The following is a 24,476-nucleotide window of genomic DNA, read 5'->3' on the forward strand; positions in this document are numbered from 1 at the left end:
AATATGATTCTGAAGTAAAACTATTCAAGGTCAACTCGCTTCTTATTGATCTTTTTCATGTTCTGATAATATACTGCATTTCCAAAATGCTCTGTATTTTTAACAGGAAACATGTTCATTTCAGCATAAGTGAAGTAGTTTAGTATAATTTAAGTCCTCTATTTTTGATGTCTCCAGATCTGGTCCTGTGGGTTTCGGTATCAGCCAGTGATCACAGTTCACACCTACAGTGAAGTCCCTTTTACAACAATTCACCTATAAATACTGGTGAATATTCACATCATCCTACAAGAGAAGAACAAACTCCAGGTGCAGCAGCTGAAATCTGTGTGACTGTTAAAGATGGAGTTTATTAAAGAGGAGATTGAAGACATGAGTTATCCAGAACCGTCCAGAATAAAACATGAAAATACTGAGGAACAAATAGGTTGGTGTCCATTCTTGATTTTTCATTATTGGCTGTTTTTGTTAGTTGTGAACTTATCATTAAATAACAAGATAATTAACTAACCTTTGGCACATCAAAGATCTGATATACAAATTGTTTTCTGCTGTTAAATTAGCTGGAATCAACTGATTATAATTTGTTTATTTTAGACTGGATGGAGATGAAAGAACATAAACAAGAACTGAATGAAGAGGAGAAACATGACTTCAAAACTCAAAGTACAAAAGCCGAACCGCTGCACACCTGCACACAGTGTGGAAGGAGTTTCACGCAAAAAAAAAACCTTAACACGCACATGAGAATCCACACTGGAGGGGAACCGCACACATGCCCTCAGTGTGGAAAGAGTTTCACGCTAAAAGGAAACCTTAGAAGACACATGAGAATCCATTCTGGAGGGAAACCGTACACATGCCATCAATGTGGAGAGAGTTTTTCACGACAGGACAGTTATAAACAGCATCAGAGAACCCATGAGGAAGTGAGAGATCATGTGTGTTGTGAGTGTGGGAAGAGCTTCACTAAAGCTGACCACCTTAAACAGCACCTAAGAGTTCATACTGGAGAAAAACCTTACGTGTGCTCATATTGTGACAAAAGTTTTACTCAGACAGGAACCCTGAAAGTACACGAGCGAGTTCATACTGAAGAGAAGCCGTACCACTGTACTCAGTGTGGAGAGGGTTTTAGATATAAAACTCATCTGAAACATCATCTGCTCATTCACTCTGAGGAAAAGCCGATTTCCTGTGATCAGTGTGGTACGGATTTTAAATCGTCATCACTTCTGAAAAAACACATGAAGATGCATACAAATAATAGGTCTTACGCATGTTCTTTTTGTGAAAAGACATTTGCTCGACTGGATCATTGTAAAATGCACCAGAAAACACACACCGGTGAGAGAGATCATGTGTGTTGTGAATGTGGGAAGAGATTTACTAGAGCTGAACATCTGAAAACGCACCGAAGGATTCATACAGGAGAAAAACCTTACAAGTGCTCATACTGTAACAAGAGTTTCACTCAGTCTGGAGACCTGAAAAGGCATGAGCGAATTCATACTGGAGAGAAGCCGTACCACTGCCCTCCATGTCAGAAGAGCTTTAGACGTTCAAAAAGCCTTCAAAAGCACATGAAAAAATGTAATAAGTCATCACAGTGAGTGACATTTTGATGATAAAACGGTCAACTGTGTGACATAAACAAAATATGGGGCTTCACCGTCTAGTTTGGTTTTGTGAATTTGTTTTCGATTTAAGGAACTATAGAAAAATGTTTGAGGCTTCACCAGACAAAAAATAGTTTGGGAAATTAGTTTGCAAAATGTGTCAGACTGGACTGTGTGTTTTAGTCAGGTCTTGCTTAAATAAGACACATTCATGTCATTTACTTGTTTACTATAGCATGTTCTAGTTGGAAAATATTAAATGATAAAAACATGAAAAAATAAAGTTTTCATTATTTACGGATGGATTAAAATCTTTGGTATACAATTTGAGTTCAGTGACCAAACATGTATCTGAATCACTATTATTTTACTTCTATAAACAAATTTTTCATTTCAATATAAAACAGAAATATCATGGTTGATAATCCTGTAGTTTGTCTCAGTCTGTTGACACAATGAAATGTGCTTAATGTGCCAATTTACACAAGATCTCAGACATCATCATAATGAATGAGGTGAAAACGGCAAACTGTTTGGATGAGACAAAGAGCCTTTTCAGATTTAAACCTGATGCTAAAGTAATGTGTTTCTATATAATGATGTAACTGATGTAAAACTCACATTTCAATAACATGAGTTGCTTCTATATGCTAAAAATATACTAGCATTACCAAAATACTCTGTATTTCTGATAGCATATATGTTCACTTAATTTCAGCTTTGAAGTAGTTAAGGATAAATTAAGTTGATGTCTCCAGATCTGGTCCTGTGGGTCTCAGTATCAGCCAATGATCACAGTTCACACCTACAGTGAAGCCCCTCCCACAACAATTCACCTATAAATACTGGTGAATATTCACATCTTCCTACAAGAGAAGAACAAACTCCAGGTGTGACTAAAATAAGAGGAGATTGAAGACATGAGTGATCCAGAATCATTCAGAATAAAACATGAAGATACTGAGAAACAAACAGGTTGGTGTCCATTCTTGATTCTTCATTATTGTCTGTTTTGTTAGCTGTGAAATAAGTAGTGACTCAAACATATTGGTTTGATTGCCACATGTTTTAGTTCGATATTATGCTTTTTAAGGAAATCATTGAAAGATGAGCAACAGCAACAACTCACTGCATGATGTAGCCAATAGAATGCAGTTATATTATATAATATGTCCCTAAATTACAAAAAATTGAGGCCGCTGTATAAGTTTTGTCTTATTTATATCATATGATATAGTTAAGCAATATCTCATGGTCCCAAATAACAATAAATGTCTTTTGAACAGTAAATCAGCATATTAGAATAATTTCTTAAAGATCATGTGTGACTGATGTGCTTGTTATTACGTTCTGCGTCAAAATAAACGCAATTCTTTAGTGGTTGTGGGTGGGGTGGCCAAACCTAGCCCCGCCCCTGCGTTAATTGCATGAAAAAATTAAATAAAAAAATTATTTTTGACACCAAAAATCTAATTTTGACACTACAAATTATATAATATTATTATGATGTGATTACACATCAATACAGCATAATTTTTTGTCACTGTACAGCAATAATTACTATTTTTGCATTATTGTAAGAGGTATGTTTAGGATTGGGGTAGGTGTAGACCTTAATAAAATACATTTTACAATTTTATAGTTAGAAAATTTAATTTCATGGTTAGTTTCTTTTATCCTTTCTAGCCGCGGCCGGAAAGGAGGTGTGAGGTTGCCAGGTTTTTACAACAAAACCCACTCAATTGCTACTCCGTGTTTTTTGGCGGGGTACACCTGGTAAAATTAACATTCCAGTGGATAAATATTAAATTTTTGGGGTCGCCTCAACCCGCAGCAATAGTGTTAAAGTAGCCAGGTTCCGCGGGAAAAAAGCGGACTTGGCAACACTGGATTAGGGACTCTGATAAAGGAAGTGTTTCTGAACCGAGTTACCATCAGATGGCAGTAATGCACTGATAAGTGCAGTATGCCAATAAAAGAAAGAAGAAGAACTGCGTTGATGCTTCATAGCGTTTGATACAGTTTTCTACTCCGCCATCTGGTGGTCAATAATTTTTTTTACACAGAATGTGTCATTCAGATTTGTTCATTGGGGTGTCATTGTAAAGTTCTTTTAATTTTTATTTTTTTTATTTTATAAGCATATATGTCATTAGCAAGGAGTTTCCAAAATGTGTTATATTTAGCAAAATACAATGACAATTATGTTCTTAATTTTTTATTTGCATCAAACTTCTGTCTTTCACATCCTCAACCACAAACCTTTCACATCAAGGTTTGTGGTTGAAAAGGACTTTTATTCTTTTATTTATAGATGTTTTAACTTTTCATTCACACGTCATTGTTTTTTAATAGTACTACTTTGATTAACAAGGATACACCATGTAAAAAACTACATGGTACATGCATATGCATGATGACCGACACATATGACAAAAAAATATATTTTTTGTGGCCAAAATATATTTGAAATATATGCTAAATATATGTTGCAAACAATCAAGCTTAATGAAAATATATTTTTGAAATAGTTAATATATTTCGCATCAGCCGTCATATATCAAAATATATTTCTAAATGTATTTCTGTGGCAAGAAAATGCATTTTTTGGACTGAAATATACAGAGGTTTATATTTATATGTGGCCAAAAATATATTGGTAGAAAATATATTTACGTAAATATATTTTAGCAAATATATTTTTGGCCATTTTTTGTATATTTTGAAATATGTTTGAAAATATATATACAGCGCAATCGACATTCACTGTATTTTTTATTATTATTTTTTTTTATTATGAGCCATATGTCAACCAATGAGAAAACAGTTGCAATATAAAATGAGAAAATAATAATAATAAAAAGAAAATTAAATAAATAAAAAAAAATGCAATAACACAACAAATAAAATATTACACAGGGGTATAAAGTTAAACAAATGTGACTCTGGACCACAAAACTAGTCATAAGTGTCGATTTTTCCAAATTGAGATTTATACATCATCTGAAAGCTGAATAAATAAGCTTTCCATCGATGTATGGTTTGCTATGATAGAACAATATTTGCTCGAGATACAACTATTTGAAAACCAGGAATCTGAGGGTGCAAAAAAAATCTAAATATTGAGAAAATCACCTTTAAAGTTGTCCAAATAAAGTTCTTAACATTGCATATTACTAATCAATAATTAAGTTTAAATATATTTACAGTAGAAATTTTACAAAATATCTTCATGGAACATGATCTTTACTTAATATCCTAATGATTTTTGGCATAAAACAAAAATCAATAATTTTGACCCATACAATGTATGCTATTGCTACAAATAAACCCCAGCGACTTAAGACTGGTTTTGTGGTCCAGGGTGACAAATCACATTGCATTCAAAGTAAAAGATTAAACAACTTGCAGATTTTTACAGTTTTTAAAGCCTTCTTATTACACGATTTAGAAATAGTCTCAGTAATGTTGTATTTCAACAAGCAAAACATGAAATAGTGGCTTCTGGCAAGAAAATTTACATTTATGTATATAAATTTTGTTAACAAAATAAGGAGATTAAGTACATACAATTTGTTTTCCTGTAAATGCACCTTTTTTTAATTAACAAAACCAAACAAGACATTTTCCCTAAGTAAAGAAAAATCTCTATCAATATTCTCAATAACAAATAAAGAGAGGTTTTTCTATACCAATTTAGGGTAACGGCAGTGCCAAAAAAAAAAGCACTATAGTCTCTGGGTGCTGTTTGCAAAAGGAACAGTTTGTATCGATATCTTTTTTATATTTCTTTAAGAAAGTGTTGACAGGATATATATGATGGAAAATTCGAAAAGAAACTTCTTTTATCTTATTAGTTATTAAGTATCTATGTGGAATCAACCAAACTTTCCTCCAGGCAATATCACAGACAAAAGCATTCCAGTAAACTGTAACATTTGAAACTGATACAAAATCATTAAGAAATAACAAACGTATTGATTTGTTAGAAGAGGAGGCAGAAAAGCACTGCTTTCCCACAGCTGACATAGTAGGATCTAAAGAAGGTAAAATAGAAGGATAGATTATCATTTCAAACAGTCTAATAACTCCAGACATTCAGTGTATTTGAGCCTGTCGTGACGTGTCAGTGAGGTAATGAAGCTTTTTAAAGATCACGTGACAGCCTCATTTCAAGCAATGCTTTGCAACACTGTTTCAAAACACTAGCGTGTCGAAAACTCGAAATGTGTGTCGATACTAGGTGTCGTTTGTTTTTATTTACGACGCGTCAGTAATCGGCACTTAATGTAAACAAATGACACTGAACGGTACTCGCAACTTTAGCTTATTATTGCTGCTGAAAATGGTCAGTTATTGTCATGTTTTGGGTTGTACTAATCGGTCGGAACGGGAAAAAACATTTGCTATAGACTGCCAAAAGTTTTAACAAATCCAGGAGAAAAGTTCAAAACACTGTCTGAGGAACAAAAGTAAACTAAACCAGGATTTCCAGGGCAAGAATCTTGACAACATTCGTGTTTGTTTTTATTATTTCCAGTCAGGTAGGTGACATTATGTTAATTAATACTGCTCCTACATATCTGGTGCAAAAAAATCTAAATATTAAGAAAATTACCTTTAAAGTTGTCCAAATGAAGTTCAAATAATGCATATTAAATCATTTTGACCCATACAATGTATTTTTGGCTATTTCTACAAATATACCTGTGATACTCAAGACTGGTTTTGTGGTCCAGGGTCACACATGATTTTAGATTCTAGTTGTTAATAAACTTTTCTTTTACAATTTAATTACATCATTAAGTCCCAGAGGACTGTTTGTTAAGACCCAGTATCTAAAAAGGCATTAAGATATCATTAACACTTCTTGAGTTTGCAGGCATGGAGAACAAACGTGAAATGTCAAAACATATTTTACTAATAGAACTACTCTTTGTGCGAAAATAGCTTTATGATCCTTCCATCTTTTTGAAGTTATTTTTAAGCCCTTGTCTCTGAATCTCAGGTGAAAATTGCCATTTAATGACATTTAATATTTCAGCTTTCATCATTATACGTTTATCTTTTTTCAGGAAAAATACTGGCAAAATCAAACATTTGAGCCGGGGAAGTTTTGGAACATATGGTTGATTTGACACGGAATGACCCTTGTTTAAAATCCATTTTTCACATTTTTCCCTTTTTGTGGGTCTCAGTATCAGACAGTAATCAGTGAAGCCCCTCCCACAACAATTCACCTATAAATACTGGTGAATATTCACATCATCCTACAAGAGAAGAACAAACTCCAGTTTATTAAAGAGGAGATTGCAGACATGAGTGACCCAGAACCATCCAGAATAAAACATGAAGATGCTGCGGTACAAAGAGGTTGGTGTCCATTCTTGATTTGTCTGAAAGCTGAATAAATAAGCCTTCCATTGTTGTATGGTTTGTTAGGAGAGGACAATATTTGGCTGAGATACAACTATTTGAAAATCTGGAATCTGAGGGTGCAAAGAAATCAAAATATTGAGAAATTCGCCTTCAAAGTTGTTCGAATGACGTTTTTAGCAATGCATATTACTAATCAAAAATTAAGTTTTTATATATTTATGGTAGGAAATGTACAAAATATCTTTACCTAATAACCTAATAATTTTTTGGCATTAAAAAAGCTGATCATTTTGACCCATACAATGTATTTTTGGCTATTGCTACAAATATATGCATGCTACTCAAAACTGGTTTTGTGGTCCAGGGTCACAAATGTTTATGTTTCAGCCTCATCTTGCTTCTTTACAACTCGTTATTATACCTGAGACTCCCTCAGATGTCAACGAAAAGTTTAAAGAAACTGAAACCAATAATAAAAAAAAAAGCATAAATACAGGATTATATAATTGAGACAAACTGGTAGAACATCGATTTTAAAATCTGTTGCCTGCCCCTTAATTAAAAGAGCAGGAAATCAAAGAAATGTATTGTTGGCTATTGCTACAAATATACTCAGTGCTACCTATGACTGGTTTTGTGGTCCAGGGTCACATATATGGATGATAAATGCAGTGTTCACTCGAACTGATTCTATCTTGTTTATTTTAGACTGCTTGGAGATAAAAGAGGAAAGACAAGAACCGAATGAGGTGGATGAGAAACGTGACTACTTAACTCAAAGAACACAAACCGAAAATCTGCACACCTGCTCACAGTGTGGAAAGACTTTCAAGAGCAAAGAAGAACTAGACAAGCACACGAGTGTCCACACTGGAGAGAAACCGTACACATGCCCTCATTGTGGAATAAAGTTTTCACGAATGGACACTTATAGACGGCATCGTAAAAAACAACATGGAGATAAACCGTACACCCCTCCTCAGTGTGAAAAGTCTTTGACCAAAACAAGCAGTCTCAAAAAACACCTGAAAGCTCATACTATAAAAAAGTCATATAACTGTGCTCAGTGTGGTAAAGTTTTAAATTCAGCAACGGGTCTCCTACGACACAAGAGGCTGCATACAAATGAGAGGCCTTATGTCTGTTCTGTTTGTGGAAAGAGTTTTACCCAGCTGACCCATTGCAAACAGCACCAGAAAATACACACCGGTATGAGAGATCATGTGTGTTGTGAGTGTGGGAAGAGCTTTATCACAGCTGGTGATTTAAAAAGACACTTAAAAATTCATAGTGGAGAAAAACCTCACAAGTGCTCATACTGTAACAAGGGTTTCATTCGGCCTGAACACTTGAGAGTACATGAGCGAGTTCATACTGGAGTGAAGCCGTACCACTGTACTCGGTGTGGAGAGGGTTTCAAACAATTCCGTAGTCTGGTGACTCACATGGAGAAGCGTTGTACCGTGTCGGAGTGAGCAAATGTTATCTAGTGCAAGTGTGGTCTGTTTTATTTTGGAGTTCGCTGTGACTTATGTGATGCAATTTGATTTGTTCACTTATTGCATTTTATTTTTGTATGTATTTGTAATTTGCACATTTTTAACATCTGTTTTAAGTTAAGAATGTTTCTACTTTGATATTGAAAAATTGCTCGTATGTTACTAATGTATGGGTTCAGTATAATAACAAAAATAAAATTAAAATTTCACTAAAAACTTTGTTTTTGAATGATTTCAAGTAATTTCAAGTAAGTGTTAGTCCCTAGTACTTTAGTCAAATGTTTTAACCTGTTCTTTTAATTAAGGGGCAGGCAACAGATTTTAAAATCGATGTTCTACCAGTTTGTCTCAATTATATATTCCTGTATTTATGCTTTTGTCATCATATAACGATGGGTGGATAAACCTTGTATAGCTATATTTATATTCACATAAATACTTGACTATAGAAGCACGTTTCTGTCATGGAATTAAAAAAATCTCAATATTCTTTTTTTTTTTTCTTCTTGTAATTGTAAGGTATAAATTGCAAGAAAAAAAGTTAGAATTTTGAGATAAAAAGTCGCAATTGTCTCTTTTTTTATTTTTTTATTTTTAGTTTTTTATCCCGATTCAGTATAATAACAAAAATAAAATTAAAATTTCACTGAGACTTTGTTTTTGAATGATTTCAAGTAATGTGTTAGTCCCTAGTACTTTAGTCAAATGTTTTAACCTGTTCTTTTAATTAAGGGGCAGGCAACATATTTTAAAATCGATGTTCTACCAGTTTGTCTCAGTTATATATTTCTGTATTTATGCTTTTTTTTAATTGGTTTCAGTTTCTTTAATCTTTTTGTTGACATCGAAGGGAGTCTCCGATGTCAACAGTGTCTCAGGTTATAATAATGAGTTATAAAGAAGCAAGATGAGGCTGAAACATAAACATTTGTGACCCTGGACCACAAAACCAGTCTTGAGTAGCATGCGTATATTTGTAGCAATAGCCAAAAAATGCATTGTATGGGTCAAAATGATCAGTTTTTTAATGCCAAAAAATCATTAGGTTATCAGGTAAAGATATTTTGTACATTTCCTACCATAAACATATCAAAGCTTAATTTTTGATTAGTAATATGCATTGCTAATAACATCATTTGGACAACTTTAAAGGTGATTTTCTCAATATTTAGATTTTTTTGCACCTTTAGATTCCAGATTTTCAAAAAGTTGTATCTTAGCCAAATATTGTACGTTTATAACAAACCATACATTAATGGAAATCATATTTATTCAACGTTCAAATGATTTATAAGTCAAAATTTAAAAAAAAAATGACTCTTATGACTAGTTTTGTGGTCCAGGGTCACATTTGTGAATTGTTTTCTTGTGTCATTTTAGAAAGGTCGCTTGCTTATTTGTTTATAGTAATAAATAGATTTTAAATTATTATAGGGCCTATCCTTAGTTGCAAACGTCTCCAGTAAAAGGAAGGTTTGAGATTTGAATCCGCATCAAAGGATTTTTGGCTTTCAGCGCCCTCTGGAGGAAGACAAGCAAATAACAGCTGCTGCTCAATTAGACGTACGCATGCGCGCTACAGCAGATGTTCACGACAGTGCAGAGCGTGTTCACGGCAGCATCATGAACACCTATGGAGCGACTGTGCACAGCAGAAACAGCTTCAAACCCGACGACAAGAGAAAATAAAAATGCTACAGTAGGTAAAGTGTGCATTTGTTCATCTGCATGCTGTACTAAACAAATAATTCGGTGGGTGAAATTGATCCCTTTTGTCTTGGCAGAATTGCATCGAACATGCAGAAGAAACTGCTTTTCTAACAACTGTGACATACTATGGTAAAAATGGAGTTTGTAAAAGAGGAGATTGAAGACATGAGTGATCTAGAACCATCCAGAATAAAACATGAAGATGCTGAGGAGCAAACAGGTTGGTGTCCATTTATGATTTTTCATTATTATAATTATTACAAGGTAAACAAAACATAAGTTCACCATTTTTGGTGGATGTAGTTATGAAATAATAGAAATTTTTATAATATAAAGATGGGTGGATAAACCTTGTATAGCTATATTCACATAAATACTTGACTATGGAAGCACGTTTCTGTCATGGAATTAAAAAAAAATCTTAATATATTTTTTTTTCTTCTTCTTGTAATTGCAAGGTATAAAAATAGCTCACTAAAAATAGTAAAATTCTGAAATATTTTTACTATTTATAATAACCGTTTTCTATTTAAATGTATTTTAAAATGTAATTTATTCCTGTGATTCAAAGCTACATTTTTAGCATCGTTACTCCAGTCACATGATCCTTCAGAATCATTCTAATATTCTGATTTGCTGCTCAAAAAAACATTTATTATTATTATTATGCCGAAAACAACCGAGTACAATTTTTTCAAGTTTCTTTGATAAACAGAAAGTTCAGAAGAACAGCATTTATCTGAAATAGAAATCTTTTGTAACATTATAAATGTCTTTATCATCACTTTTGATCAACTTAAAGCGTCCTTGCTAAATAAAAGTATTAATTTTTATAATTTATATTCTATTTAAAATTATACTGACTCCAAGCTTTTGAATGGTATAGTGTATAATGTTACAAAAGCCTTTTATTTAAGATAAATGCTGATCTTTTGATCTTTCTATTTGTTAAATAATCTTGAAAAAATGTACTCAACTGATTTAAATACTGATAATATTAACAAATGTTTCTTGAACAGCAAATCAGAATATTATAATGATTTCTGAAGGATCATGTGACTCTGAAGACTGGAGTAATGATGCTGAAAATTCAGCTTTGCATCACAGGAATAAATCACATTTTAAAATACATTCAAATAGAAAGCAGTTATTTTAAATAGTAAAAATGTTTTTAATTATTTGGATCAAATAAATACAGGCTTGGTGAGCAGAAGAGACTTTAAAAAAAAAACATTAAAAATCTTACTGTTCAAAAACATTTGACTGGTAGTGTATATTTATCTTCACATAAATTTAACTATGGAAACCCGTTTCTCTCATGAAATAAAAAATAAAAAATCTTAATATTCTGACTTTTTTTCCACAGTCCTGAGATTTTTTCCTCAAAATTGCAAGACAAAAAAAAGTTTAAATTTAAAGAATAAAAAGTTGCAATTTCCTATTTTAGAATGTATCATGATATAAACTCACAATTCTCCATCTAAACTAAATTCTGAATAGAAAATTCTGAACTCAATTTTTTTCACGGAAAAAATCTACAGCGCTTGACCTCTTTCAGCTTTATAACATTTCTTTGTCACTTTCAAAGATTTAATATGTTCACTTTTAGACCTTATTGAAGTAAAGGAGCTGAATGAAGAGGAAGATCAAAACGGAGCTCAAGGAACAGAAGCCAAAAGCCCCTTCACTTGCCCTCAGTGTGAAAAGAGTTTCACGCAAAAAGGAAGTCTTATTAATCACATCAGAATCCACACCGGAGAGCGTCCCTACATGTGTCCGCAGTGCGGAAGGAGCTTCACGCGTAAATACAGCCTGAACGTGCACTTAAGAGTCCACACTGGAGAGAAACCGTACACCTGTCCTCAATGCGCAAAGACTTTCACCCAAAAGGAACACTTGAATAATCACATAAGAATTCATACTGAAGACAAACCATTCGTATGTCATGAATGCGGAAGCGGTTTCACACGCAACGACAGCCTGAAGAACCACTTAAGAATTCACACCGGCATCGAGCCCTTGATTTGCCCTCAGTGTGGGAAGAGTTTTAACTGGCCGCACAATTTCAACAATCACCTGCGCTCTCATTCTGAAGCGAATCCTTTTTTCTGCGATCAGTGTGGTGAAAAATGCCCATCTGCGTCTGCTTTAAGATACCACCTCCAATCTCATACAAACGAAAGGCCTCACTTGTGTTCTTCGTGCGGGAAGAGTTTTGCACGGCTGGACTCTTTTAAAGCGCACCAGAAGTTGCACAGCGGCGTGAGACCTCACGTGTGTTCAGACTGCGGCAGGACGTTTAATAAAGCCACCAACTTGAAAGAGCACCAGAAGATTCATACTGGAGAAAGACCGTACAAGTGTTCGCTTTGTGACAAGAGTTACAGTCAGGCGGGATCCTTGAAAGCACACGAGCGAGTTCATACTGGAGAAAGACCGTATCTTTGCGCTCAGTGTGGGAAGAGTTTCTTCAAATCAAGTCATCTGGTGGCACATATAAAAATACACCGGCCAAACGCTTCACAGTGAGCAGCTGTACATATAAACATTGACTTTGAACTATCTAAGTGGATATTTTATGGTATCAGTACAGTGTTTTGCATTGGATAATGCATTTAAATTAATCTTATCTGATAAAAGTGAATAGAACATTTAATATAATGTTAAATATATGCATGAGAGCTGAAATAACTTTAAATTACATAAAGAGACATGTAAAGCACTTTTATTTTAAACCAAGACACTACAGTCCATTAACTTTTGTTTAATTTCATGCACTGGTCAGTTTTGAGATTCTAGGTTTTCATAATGCATTCTGGAGAGAAAACATCCGAAATATGTTTAAGTGTTTATTTTATTGCACTTTATGTATTTGCATCTGATTTCAAATACAATGTACGTTTTTAAATGGTTTTCTCAAAAAGGTTTTTTTTTTCTCCTTTAAAAACAAACAAACTTGGCTTCTATCTGTATTCTGGTTGGTTTTACAGAAGGGTTTGTTCATATACCATTCACCTGATATATGTTTAGCATTTTATTCCTAAAAACATGATGAAAATGATTTATTTTCTGGCTTTTGACAGTGTTTTGATTTATGGAGTAATAAGAAACTTTAATATGTCAATTTGTATGCAAAACAAGATGAAACATTTCTTACATATTTAAACACATTTTTTAGAAAACTTGCAAATCAAAATTTTTTTTGCAATGTAATAAATTCTAAGATACAAATTGCAAAAATTTTTTTAGAATTTAAAGCTTAAAAAGTCGCAATTGCTGTTGCCTCACAATTCTCCATCTAAACTAAATTTTAAGAGGAAAAGTCTGAATTAAATTGTTTTTTGATTTATGGAGTAGTAAGAAACTTTAATATGTCAACAAAATGAAAATAATTTTTAATCTGCCTTTATCCAGTGTTCAGATTTGTATGCAAAAAGTGCAAATTTAATTAGATGAAACAATACTTGCATATGTAAACACATTTTTTAGAAAACTTGCAAATCAAAAAAATGTTTGCAATGTAATAAATTATAAGATATAAATTGCAATTTTTTTTAAAAAGTCGCAATTGCCTCAATTCTCCATCTAAACCAAATTTTGAGAAGAAAAGTCTGAATTACATTTTTTTTATTCATAGAGTGATTAAAAACCTCTAATATGTCAACAAAATGAAAATAATTTAACCAGTGTTCAGATTTTTATGCAAATAAGTGAAAATTTAATTAAATAAAGCATTACTTGCATATGGAAATAAGTTATTCTTTTTTTCATTATATACATTATAATAGTGTTACTGCACTGGTCAGTTTTGAGATTTTAGGTTTTCATAATGCATTCTGGAGAGAAAACATCCAAATTATATGTTTAAGTGTTTATTTTATTGCACTTTATGTATTTGCATCTGATTTCAAATACAATGTACAATTTTAAATGTGGTTTTCTCAAAATGTGTTTTTTTTTTTCTCCTTTAAAAACAAACAAACTTGGCTTCTATCTGTATTCTGGTTGGTTTTACAGAAGGGTTTGTTCATATACCATTCACCTGATATATGTTTAGCATTTTATTCCTAAAAACATGATGAAAATGATTTATTTTCTGGCTTTTGACAGTGTTTTGATTTATGGAGTAATAAGAAACTTTAATATGTCAATTTGTATGCAAAACAAGATGAAACATTTCTTACATATTTAAACACATTTTTTAGACAACTTGCAAATCAAAATTTTTTTTGCAATGTAATAAATTCTAAGATACAAATTGCAAAAAAATTTTTTGAATTTAAAGCTTAAGAAGTCGCAATTGCTGTTGCCTCACAATTCTCCATCTAAACTAAATTTTAAGAGGAAAAGTCTGAATTAAATTGTTTTTTGATTTATGGAGTAGTAAGAAACTTTAATATGTCAACAAAATGAAAATAATTTTTAATCTGCCTTTATCCAGTGTTCAGATTTGTATGCAAAAAGTGCAAATTTAATTAGATGAAACAATACTTGCATATGTAAACACATTTTTTAGAAAACTTGCAAATCAAAAAAATGTTTGCAATGTAATAAATTATAAGATATAAATTGCAATTTTTTTTAAAAAAGTCGCAATTGCCTCAATTCTCCATCTAAACTAAATTTTGAGAAGAAAAGTCTGAATTAAATTTTTTTTATTCATAGAGTGATTAAAAACCTCTAATATGTCAACAAAATGAAAATAATTTTTAATCTGCTTTTAACCAGTGTTCAGATTTTTATGCAAATAAGTGAAAATTTAATTAAATAAAGCATTACTTGCATATGGAAATAAGTTATTCTTTTTTTCATTATATACATTATAATAATGCATTCTGGAGAGAAAACATCCAAATTATATGTTTAAGTGTTTATTTTATTGCACTTTATGTATTTGCATCTGATTTCAAATACAATGTACAATTTTAAATGTGGTTTTCTCAAAATGTGTTTTTTTTTTTCTCCTTTAAAAACAAACAAACTTGGCTTCTATCTGTATTCTGGTTGGTTTTACAGAAGGGTTTGTTCATATACCATTCACCTGATATATGTTTAGCATTTTATTCCTAAAAACATGATGAAAATGATTTATTTTCTGGCTTTTGACAGTGTTTTGATTTATGGAGTAATAAGAAACTTTAATATGTCAACAAAATGAAAATAATTTTTAATCTGCCTTTATCCAGTGTTCAGATTTGTATGCAAAAGTGCAAATTTAATTAAATGAAACATTAGTTGCATATTTAAACAAATCAAAAAATGTTTGCAATGTAATAAATTGCAAAAAAAAAAAAAAAAGAATTTAAAGATTAAAAAGTTGCAATTGCCTCACAATTCTCCATCTAAACTTAAATTTTGAGAAGAAAAGTCTGAATTAAATTGTTTTTGGATTTATAGAGTGATACAAACCTCTAATATGTAAACAAAATGAGAATATTTTTAATCTGCTTTTAACCAGTGTTCAGATTTTTATGCAAATAAGTGACAGTTTAATTAAATAAAGCATTACTTGCATATTTAAACAATTTTTTAGAAAACTTGTAAATCAAAAAAATTTTGTAAATCAAAAAATTTATATTTACATGGGGTGTTTTGTCTCAAACCTTTAAAAAACAGACTTTCACTGTGTTTGAAAGTGTATATGGAAATAAGTTCTTTTTTTCATTATATACATTATAATAGTGTTACTGTGTAATTTGACTGTCATAGGACAGTCGTTTGTTCATGCTTGAATATGATATTGTAGTAATTTAAATAGCCTACTTTGTCTGATTTGACTGACAGAGTAAAAAAGCCTGTTGCAAAAAGAATTTGCATAAAAATATAATCAACGATTCATATTTGCACTGTAGTAAACAAACCATAATGTGCATTTTTTTTAAAGTCTTAGCTTTACTAATCTGATTCATTTAACAAATCAGCTTTCATGAGTCATTCAAGTCATGATTTGAGCTACATGGGTCTTGCTGAATGTTGTTAATTCACTAAAAGCAATCGACTCGTGTTGTTTGTGTTCTCCAGATTATCCTGAAAGACTTGTTTTATTCTTGTCAATATTCTGACAGAAATAACAGGGTCATCATGTTAAACTGAGCTACTGAAAAGCCTCTTTTTCACTTATTCACACTTTTTTCCCATTGCAATTGTCTAAAATATGTTTACTTGAAATAAATGTTTAATTAGTCTTATAAATCAGTTTGCTTTGCAGGAGGATTTGACAAGCTGCTTGTTTATTATTTTATTTTTACATTCAAATATTATTGCATTCCCTATATAATATACTATACAATGTATTAAAAATACATCTGTCATGCTAAGTATACTACAAATACATTTACATATTTTGTACTTAATAAAAATACCCTCAAACTATACTTTTAGTATACCAAACTAAATATATTCTTATATATATTTTATTGTGCTAAAGTGGAACTATTGCAAGTATACTTTAGGTGCACTGTAAATATTTTGCATTTAAAGACTGATATTACTTAAAGATCATACAATCCTCATCAACACTGACATTAAAACATACTTTAGGTGTAATATTAAGAAAATGTGCATTGTGCACAAGTAGTACTCCAAATAAATTTAATTACAATTTTTATATCAGTATCGAGCGATATGTCAGTAAAAATGCTAATGGAAATAATTTTCATTATTTCTTCATCTTTCTTTTTCTATACCTCTTCCATATGAGATAGTTTTCAGCCAAACTTTATCTGATAATAATTGTCGGTGACTATAATGCATAAATTTTCAAACAAATTGTTTGTTTGTTTATTTCTGTTTTTGTGAATGAGAAGTGAAGACGAAACATCATAACTTCACAAGTAGAAAAACTTATGAAATTTAAAATTCACTTTTCTAATAATTTGATGGGTTTCAACATCGAATCTCAACACAACACTTAAGTAAATTAATATTTTTAATAGCAGACCTTTTCCATTTGATACATAATCTTGTGTATGTTTTGATGAATTCATAAAGAAGGTCACTTGATATAGTATTTTGCAAGATTTTACTTTTTTATTTCTCATGTACAGTCACATTATACACAAGACATTAGCACCTTAATATATAGCTTAAGTTAACTGTATTAATAAACTATATTCAAGCCTGCAAATTACTGTAGAAAATGTGGTATGATGAACAAGACCTTATTTACACTGTAAGAACTGGTTCGTCAGGAAAGTTCATTGGCGCATCCAACATTACCACTCAAATGTTTAGAATAATTACTTAAAAAAAAAAAAAAAAAGTCTCTTCTGCTCACCAAGGATGCATTTATTTGATCAAAAAATACAGTACATAGAAACAGAAATATTGCAAAATATTATTAAAATTTAAAATAACTGTTTTCTATTCTAATATATTTTAAAATGTAATTATTTAAGTGATGCGAAGCTGAATTTTCAGCATCATTACTCCAGTCTTCAGTGTCACAAGACTCTTCAGAAGTCATTTCTTTTTTCTTTTTTTAACTTATTTTTTATTAACAAACATCGTCTTGCAAGACATGTAGTGGGATGTTACAAAGTATCTTGATTTGTACATGAAATTTTACATGAAATGTTGTAGCATAACAGCATTTTACAGCATGACAAGAAGAATACAGAAAAGAAAAATAATAATTAACAATAAACTACTATAACAAAACCGTCTAAACCAATAAACACAGAAAACCAGCTTTGGATAGGATCACAATATTTAAAATTGACAGGATTCACTAACCGATCTGTTCCAAAAAATAGATAAATAAATAAAGGTGGTGTATTTAAAAAGTTCCTCCCCATTTTTCACCTAGCTCTTTTATTAAGGGTTTCCATTGTTCATTCAGAAATCATTTCAATAATGTTTCTTAGAATTAATGTTCAAAAGAACTTTCAACATTTATTTGAAATAAGACTTTTTGTAACATTATAAATGTCTTTATTGTCACTTTTGATCAACTGAATGTATCCTAGCTGTATGAAAATACTAATTTCAAAAACAGCACAACAGTTTTCAACATTGATAATATTCAGGAATGTTTCTTAAGCAGCAAATCAGCATGTTAGAATGATTTCTGAAGGATCATGTGATACTGAAGACTGGAGTAATGATGCTGAAAATTCAGATTTGCATCAGAAATAAATTACATTTTAACATATATTCACATAGAAGACATTAATTTTGAATTGTAATAATATTACACAATTTTTATTGTATTTTTTTTATCAAATAAATGCAGCCATGGTGAGCAGAAGAGACTGTTAGTTGTAGGTGTTGCACATGAAAACAACCTTCTCACTGCGATGATTTCTTACAATGTTTTCTAATATGAGTAATAAGATTGGTTAACTGCGAGAAACTCCTTCCACATGAAGGACAGTGGTACGGCTTCTCTCCAGTATGAACTCGCTCGTGAACTTTCAGCGATCCAGACTGAGCGAAGCTCTTGTCGCAGTGCGAGCACTTGTACGGTTTTTCTCCCGTGTGAATCCTCCGGTGCTCCTTCAGTCGTTTAGCTGTGGTGAAAGTCTTGCCGCACTCAAAGCACATGTGATCTTTCTCACCGCTGTGTCTTTTCTGGTGCTCTTTAAAATTGCCCGGCCATATAAAACTCTTCCCGCACGAAGAGCACACGTACGGCCTCTCATTTGTGTGAACCTTCAGGTGGTTTTTCAGAATGGACGAAGACGTAAAACCCTCGCCGCAATGAACGCAATTAAAAGGCTTCAACCCGGAATGAGAGTGCAGATGATTATTGAGACTGTGCGCCCATTTAAACGTCTTTCCGCAGTGATGGCATTTGAAAGGCTTCTCTCCGGTGTGAACTCTTATGTGATCCTTAAGGCCTTTTTTACACGTTAAACCCTTTCCGCACTGAGGGCAGACGAACAGCTTCTCCCTTGAGTGGATTCTTATGTGAACCTTAAGGTTGTTTTTGAACGTGAAGCTCTTTCCGCACTGGTGGCACGTGTACGGTTTCTCTCCGCTGTGAATCCGCAGGTGATACTTCAGGCTCTCTTTACGCGTGAAACCCTTCCCGCAGTGATGGCAGCTGAAAGGTTTCTCTCCCGTGTGAATTCGTAAATGTTCCTTGAGGGTGTCTCTACGCGTGAAACTCTTTCCGCACTGAGGACACGTGAAGGAGTTTTTGGCTTCGGCTCTTTGAGTTTTCTTCTCAGTTTCTGAACACGGTTCTTCAGTTATGAAAGGTTCCTGATTTTGTTGTTTCTCCTCCACCTTATCCAGTTCCTCACTTTCTTCTTTTATGAATGTCATGTCTACAAATAACATGTATAAAAAAATCAATTCAGTAATTATTAAATTAAATTTTCATTCTCACTGAATACCATCAAATTACCGTACAAGGATAAAATCACTTAAATTACAGTGTTCATGGAATGTTTACTGAAATAGAATTTAGTTGGACATTCATCTATAATTTTTTAAATGTTTCACTTGTTTCAGAACATTCAGAGAACATTCAAAAGTAACATTCCCAAAATGTTTGCAAAATTCTAAAATGGAATGGATTTATACAGTAGAATTTTTTCAAGTTTTTTTGATGAATATAAAGTTAAGAAGAACAGCATTTATCTGAAATAGAAATATTTTGTAACATTATAAATGTCTTTATCGTCAATTTTGATCAATTTAAAGCATTTTAGTTGGACATTCATCTAACATTTTTTAAATGTTTCACCTGTTTCAGAACATTCAGAGAACATTTAAAAGTAACATTCTGCACAAAATGTTTGCAAAATTCTAAATTGGAATGTTCCCTTAATGTTTACATTACAAAAAACAAACTTTTGAAACATTTTAAAAACTGGACATTTTGAATGTTTTCCTAACTTTGTGGGAACAATAGCAAAACTTTCTTCTAACATATTTTCGTTCACTGGGTATACACTACCAGTCAAAATTTTTTGAACAGATTTTAAATGTCATGTCTACAATGAACATGCACAAAATAAATTCAGTAAACAAAAGTATCATATTTGATATGCTTAAATTAAATTCTGTCATTCTTATTGATTACCAACAAATTACCATACAATGTTAAAATCACTTGAATATATTTTAGGTCATTTACCCAGCTAACAAGCAACATTCTCAGAACGTTCTGGCAAGGTTCTTTCAAAGTTATATTGACGTTAATAGAATGTTCGTTCAAAGTATCTGGTCTTTAATAATGTCCTCATATCTTTAGCACATGGAATGTTTTCTAAAACCTTTTAGTTGGACATTCATCTAACATTTTTCGAATGTTTCACTTGTTTCAGAACATTCTGAGAACATTTAAAAGTAACATTCCCAAAATGTTTGCAAAATTCACATTACAAAAAAACAAACTTTTTAAAAATTTAAAAAACTGGACATTTTGAATGTTTTCAAAACATATTTTCGTTAGTTTTGTATACACTACCAGTCAAAGGTTTTTGAACAATCAGATTTTTAATGTTTTAAAGAAGTCTCTTCTGCTCACAAAACCTGCATTTATTTGATTTTAAAAAGCACAGCAAAAGCAGTAAAATTTTGAAATATTTTTACTATTTAAAATAACTGTTTTCTATTGGAATATATTTTAAAATGCAATTTATTCCTGTGATTTCAAAGCTGAATTTTTAGCATCATTACTCCAGTCACATATTCTGATTTGATGCTCAAAAACATTTATTATTATTATTACGTGAAAACAGCTGAGGATAATTTTTTCAGGTTTCTTTGATGAATAGAAAGTTCAGAAGAACAACATTTATCTAAAATAGAAATCTTTTGTAACATTATAAATGTCTTTATCATCACTTGATCAATTTAAAGTATCCTTGCTAAATAAAAGTATTAATTTCTATAATTTCTTACCAAAAAAAAAACACAATTATATTGACTCCAAGCTTTTAGTATAATGTATAATGTTACAAAAGCTTATTATTTCAGATAAATGCTGATCTTTGGATCTTTCTATTCTGAAAATATATACTAAATATATATAAATATATATAAACTATATTGATAATAATGCTTCTTCAATAACAAATCAGCATATTAGAATGGTTTCTTAAGAATTGTGTGACACTGAAGACTGGAGTAATGATGCTGAAAATGTAGCTTTGAAATCAAAAATAAATTAAATTTTAAAATGCATTCAAATAGAAAACAATTATTTTAAGTAGTAAACATATTTCAAAATTTTACTGGTTTTGCTGTACTTTGGATCAAATAAATGCAGGCTTGGTGAGCAGAAGAGACTTCTTTAGAAATCTTATTGCTCAAAAACTTTTGACTGTTAGTGTATAAGTTTCTAAACACAGCCACCAACTTTCCACTGAAGCTTTGTTTAATTAACGTACCTCAGCAATAATAAACAACCAAGAATGGACACCAACCTGTTTGTTCCTCAATTTCTTCATGTTTCATTCTGGATGGTTCTGGATCATTAATCTCCTCTTCAACAAACTCTGTTTTTACCATAGTATACATATGTATAGCAAAACTTCCTCACTTGTAGGATGATGGGAATATAATAGTAGCGTCAGTTGAGAATGGGCTGAAAGACTAGATCTGTCCTATAAGTCAAAAATAATAAGTTAGTATTTGTTTTTATACTAATTAATACACCCGTCTGTCTATTTTCCCAAAATGTATTACACACTCCTTTGTATTTTGGTTGTAGTTTATCTTTTTCTTCACATTCAAGCGCATACTTGGACTCAAAACCAAATAATTCATAATACACTGTGTGCAGAATTATTAGGCATGTTGATATTCTGGTCGTTTTTTTTTTTTCAAACACATTTTACCAATTCCAAACCACATCAGTCTTAATAACTACTGTTAATTTTGTATTTAATCATTTATATGTGATATATAATTGTCCGTGAAGGCTGGAAGTGAAAAACTCCTTAAAACTCCATTTTATTTACAGATAAAATGAGCCAAAAAAGATATTTAACCCAGACTGAAAAGTCCAAATTATTAAATGCCCGTGAGAAGAATGCAATACTAATGCATTACAAGAATTTGCAAAGTTAAGTCTTGACCATTGGACAGAGAAATGCTTGTTGAGTCTGCATGGTCAGAAAAAACAGGTGGAGAAGAAAAGATGCATGTTAACTGCAAAAGAATTAGGAATGAAGGTGAAGAATTAGGTGTGACACCATCAGGAACCGTTTAGTCTCCAGCGCCACCATTTTCCAGAACTGCAACCTACCTGGAGTCTTCAGAAGTGCAATGTGTCAGGTTCTCAGAGACTTTGCTTGGTAAAAAATCCTAAAAAATGCCCCTGACTTAATAAGAATAACAAGCTGACGTGTTGTGAAATACATGAAGACAGTTTTTTTATAGGCTCTATAGACAGATAAGTTGAGAGTGACTCTTGAAGCACAAGCATCACATCCTCCTGTACCTCTGATTCAAGAATTTACACTACCATTCAAAAGTTTGGGGTCAGTAAGACTTGTAATAGTCTTTAAAGAAGTCTCTTATGCTCATCAAGGCTGCATTTATTTGATTAAAAATATAGAAAAAAACCAGCAATATTGCAAAATGTTTTTACAATATAAAATAATGTTTTTTATTTTAACACACTTTAAAATCAATTTATCAATTTAAAAAAAAATTATCAGCTGTTACTCCAGTCTTAAGTGTCACATGATCCTTCAGAAATCATTCTAATATGCGGATTTATTATTAGAATGATCAATGTTGGATAATATCAACAGTTGTGCTGCCAAATATTTTTTGGAACCTGTGATTTTTTTTTTTTTTTTCAGGATTCTTTGTTTAAAAAGTACAGTGTTTATTCAAAATATAAATATTTTATAACAATGTAAATTATTTATTATTAACTTTTAATAAACTTTTAATTATTAACTTGGTGAATAAAAGTATAAATTTCTTAAAAAAAAAAAAAAAAAACAATAAAAATGTACTGACCCCAAACTTTTGAACGGTAGTGTATCTTCCAAAATCTGGCAGTAAGTTTTGGGAGTTCATGTTTAGTCTCCTATCCAGAAGAGTCTGACTTGCAGAGATGGACTAAAATGAACTCCCAAAACTTACTGCCAGATTTTGGAAGATAAATTCTTGAATAAGAGGTACAAGAGAATGTGATGCTTGTCCTTCAAGAGTCACTCTCAACTTATCTGTCTATAAAGCCTATAAAAAACTGTCTTCATGTATTTCACAACACGTCAGCTTGTTATTCTTATTAAGTCAGGGGCATTTTTTAGGATTTTCTACCAAGAAAAGTCTCTGAGAACCTGACACATTGCACTTCTGAAGACTCCAGGTAGGTTGCAGTTCTGGAAAATGGTGGCGCTGGAGACTAAACGGTTCCTGATGGTGTCACACCTAATTCTTCACCTTCATTCCTAATTCTTTTGCAGTTAACATGCATCTTTTCTTCTCAACAAGCATTTCTCTGTCCAGTGGTCAAGCCTTAACTTTGCAAATTCTTGTAATGCATTAGTATTGCATTCTTCTCACTGGCATTTAATAATTTGGACTTTTCAGTCTGGGTTAAATATCTTTTTTTGCCTCATTTTATCTGTAAAAGAAAACATGCCTAATAATTATGCACACCTGAATATAAGGAGTTTTTCACTTCCAGCCTTCACGGACAGTTATATATCACATATAAATGATTAAATACAAAATTAACAGTAGTTATTAAGACTGATGTGGTTTGGAATTGGTAAAATGTGTTTGGAAAAAAAATATGACCAGAATATCAACATGCCTAATAATTCTGCACACAGTGTATATGTGCAATTACATGCAATTATTTAAACTCAAGAAGTGATTCTGTTGCTAGTCATCATTTATGATGCTGATGCTGATTATTATGTTCTAGTAAAAACAGTAAACAGTGTAGTTCCACACAAATCACAGTAGTTAAACTGCATAATGCCTAAATTAATCTCATGACATATCATGCAGGTTAAACACTGATAAATGTCACATTATAAGAGGATGGAAAAACGACACAGACATGACCAACATGCATAGCTAAGTGTTTATTTGTTTTACCTTTTGTATTATGTGTTGTCTATTTGGTCTCTCCTCCCGATTTTGTGTATTTAATGTTTTTTTGCGATTTAAACTCACATCATAGAATCTTATACTGCTGCCTCAAACACGCCCGTCACTGTCGTGAACACCTACCGCACCGTAATGCGCGTTGACAATATATGGAGCTCACATATTTCCCTATTTGTTTTTACATTTTTAATACATGGCTGTACTGCAAAAATGTCTCCAGTAGGACGAAAAT

The 24,476-nt window shown here is 31.8% G+C and overlaps 4 protein-coding genes across 5 annotated transcripts; 3 read left to right on the plus strand and 1 right to left on the minus strand.

Moving 5' to 3' along the window:
- Nucleotides 1–287: 287 nt before the first annotated feature.
- On the plus strand, nt 288–2,367 carry LOC127177746 (gastrula zinc finger protein XlCGF8.2DB-like). The gene is made up of 2 exons (XM_051130244.1): nt 288–427; nt 598–2,367. The coding sequence occupies exons 1-2, from the start codon at nt 343–345 to the stop codon at nt 1,611–1,613; spliced, it is 1,101 nt and encodes a 366-aa protein (XP_050986201.1). The 5' UTR covers nt 288–342; the 3' UTR covers nt 1,614–2,367.
- Nucleotides 2,368–5,819: 3,452 nt separating this feature from the next.
- LOC127177753 (gastrula zinc finger protein XlCGF49.1-like) lies at nt 5,820–8,637 on the plus strand. Its single transcript, XM_051130258.1, has 3 exons — nt 5,820–6,163; nt 6,818–6,992; nt 7,707–8,637. The coding sequence occupies exons 2-3, from the start codon at nt 6,938–6,940 to the stop codon at nt 8,471–8,473; spliced, it is 822 nt and encodes a 273-aa protein (XP_050986215.1). The 5' UTR covers nt 5,820–6,163; nt 6,818–6,937; the 3' UTR covers nt 8,474–8,637.
- Nucleotides 8,638–10,102: 1,465 nt separating this feature from the next.
- LOC127177750 (gastrula zinc finger protein XlCGF8.2DB-like) lies at nt 10,103–15,533 on the plus strand. Of its 2 annotated transcripts, none has more exons than XM_051130253.1 (3): nt 10,103–10,200; nt 10,282–10,427; nt 11,817–15,533. In XM_051130253.1, the coding sequence occupies exons 2-3, from the start codon at nt 10,334–10,336 to the stop codon at nt 12,734–12,736; spliced, it is 1,014 nt and encodes a 337-aa protein (XP_050986210.1). In that variant the 5' UTR covers nt 10,103–10,200; nt 10,282–10,333; the 3' UTR covers nt 12,737–15,533. The 2 variants fall into 2 exon arrangements, with proteins under 2 accessions (XP_050986210.1, XP_050986211.1); XM_051130254.1 differs by having other exon boundaries at nt 10,110–10,196.
- Nucleotides 15,534–17,227: 1,694 nt separating this feature from the next.
- On the minus strand, nt 17,228–24,474 carry LOC127177747 (gastrula zinc finger protein XlCGF8.2DB). The gene is made up of 3 exons (XM_051130245.1): nt 24,233–24,474; nt 21,589–21,768; nt 17,228–19,479 (listed from the first exon to the last, which is right to left on the minus strand). Exons 2-3 carry the CDS (start codon nt 21,680–21,682, stop codon nt 18,497–18,499), a joined length of 1,077 nt encoding a protein of 358 aa, XP_050986202.1. The 5' UTR covers nt 21,683–21,768; nt 24,233–24,474; the 3' UTR covers nt 17,228–18,496.
- Nucleotides 24,475–24,476: the final 2 nt, after the last annotated feature.

Source organism: Labeo rohita, chromosome 15 (genome assembly GCF_022985175.1).
Source record: "Labeo rohita strain BAU-BD-2019 chromosome 15, IGBB_LRoh.1.0, whole genome shotgun sequence".
NCBI lineage: Eukaryota > Metazoa > Chordata > Actinopteri > Cypriniformes > Cyprinidae > Labeo > Labeo rohita.

Bases quoted from the DNA above. Each gene is read 5' to 3' on its own strand.
- LOC127177746 (XM_051130244.1), top strand. From the start codon at position 343: ATGGAGTTTATTAAAGAGGAGATTGAAGACATGAGTTATCCAGAACCG. The intron at 428-597 runs GTTGGTGTCCAT...TGTTTATTTTAG, and splicing joins AAATACTGAGGAACAAATAG to ACTGGATGGAGATGAAAGAA.
- LOC127177753 (XM_051130258.1), top strand. From the start codon at position 6,938: ATGAGTGACCCAGAACCATCCAGAATAAAACATGAAGATGCTGCGGTA. The intron at 6,993-7,706 runs GTTGGTGTCCAT...TGTTTATTTTAG, and splicing joins AGATGCTGCGGTACAAAGAG to ACTGCTTGGAGATAAAAGAG.
- LOC127177750 (XM_051130253.1), top strand. From the start codon at position 10,334: ATGGTAAAAATGGAGTTTGTAAAAGAGGAGATTGAAGACATGAGTGAT. The intron at 10,428-11,816 runs GTTGGTGTCCAT...GTTCACTTTTAG, and splicing joins AGATGCTGAGGAGCAAACAG to ACCTTATTGAAGTAAAGGAG.
- LOC127177747 (XM_051130245.1), bottom strand. From the start codon at position 21,682: ATGTATACTATGGTAAAAACAGAGTTTGTTGAAGAGGAGATTAATGAT. The intron at 19,480-21,588 runs GTTGGTGTCCAT...TGTTATTTGTAG, and splicing joins AGAAATTGAGGAACAAACAG to ACATGACATTCATAAAAGAA.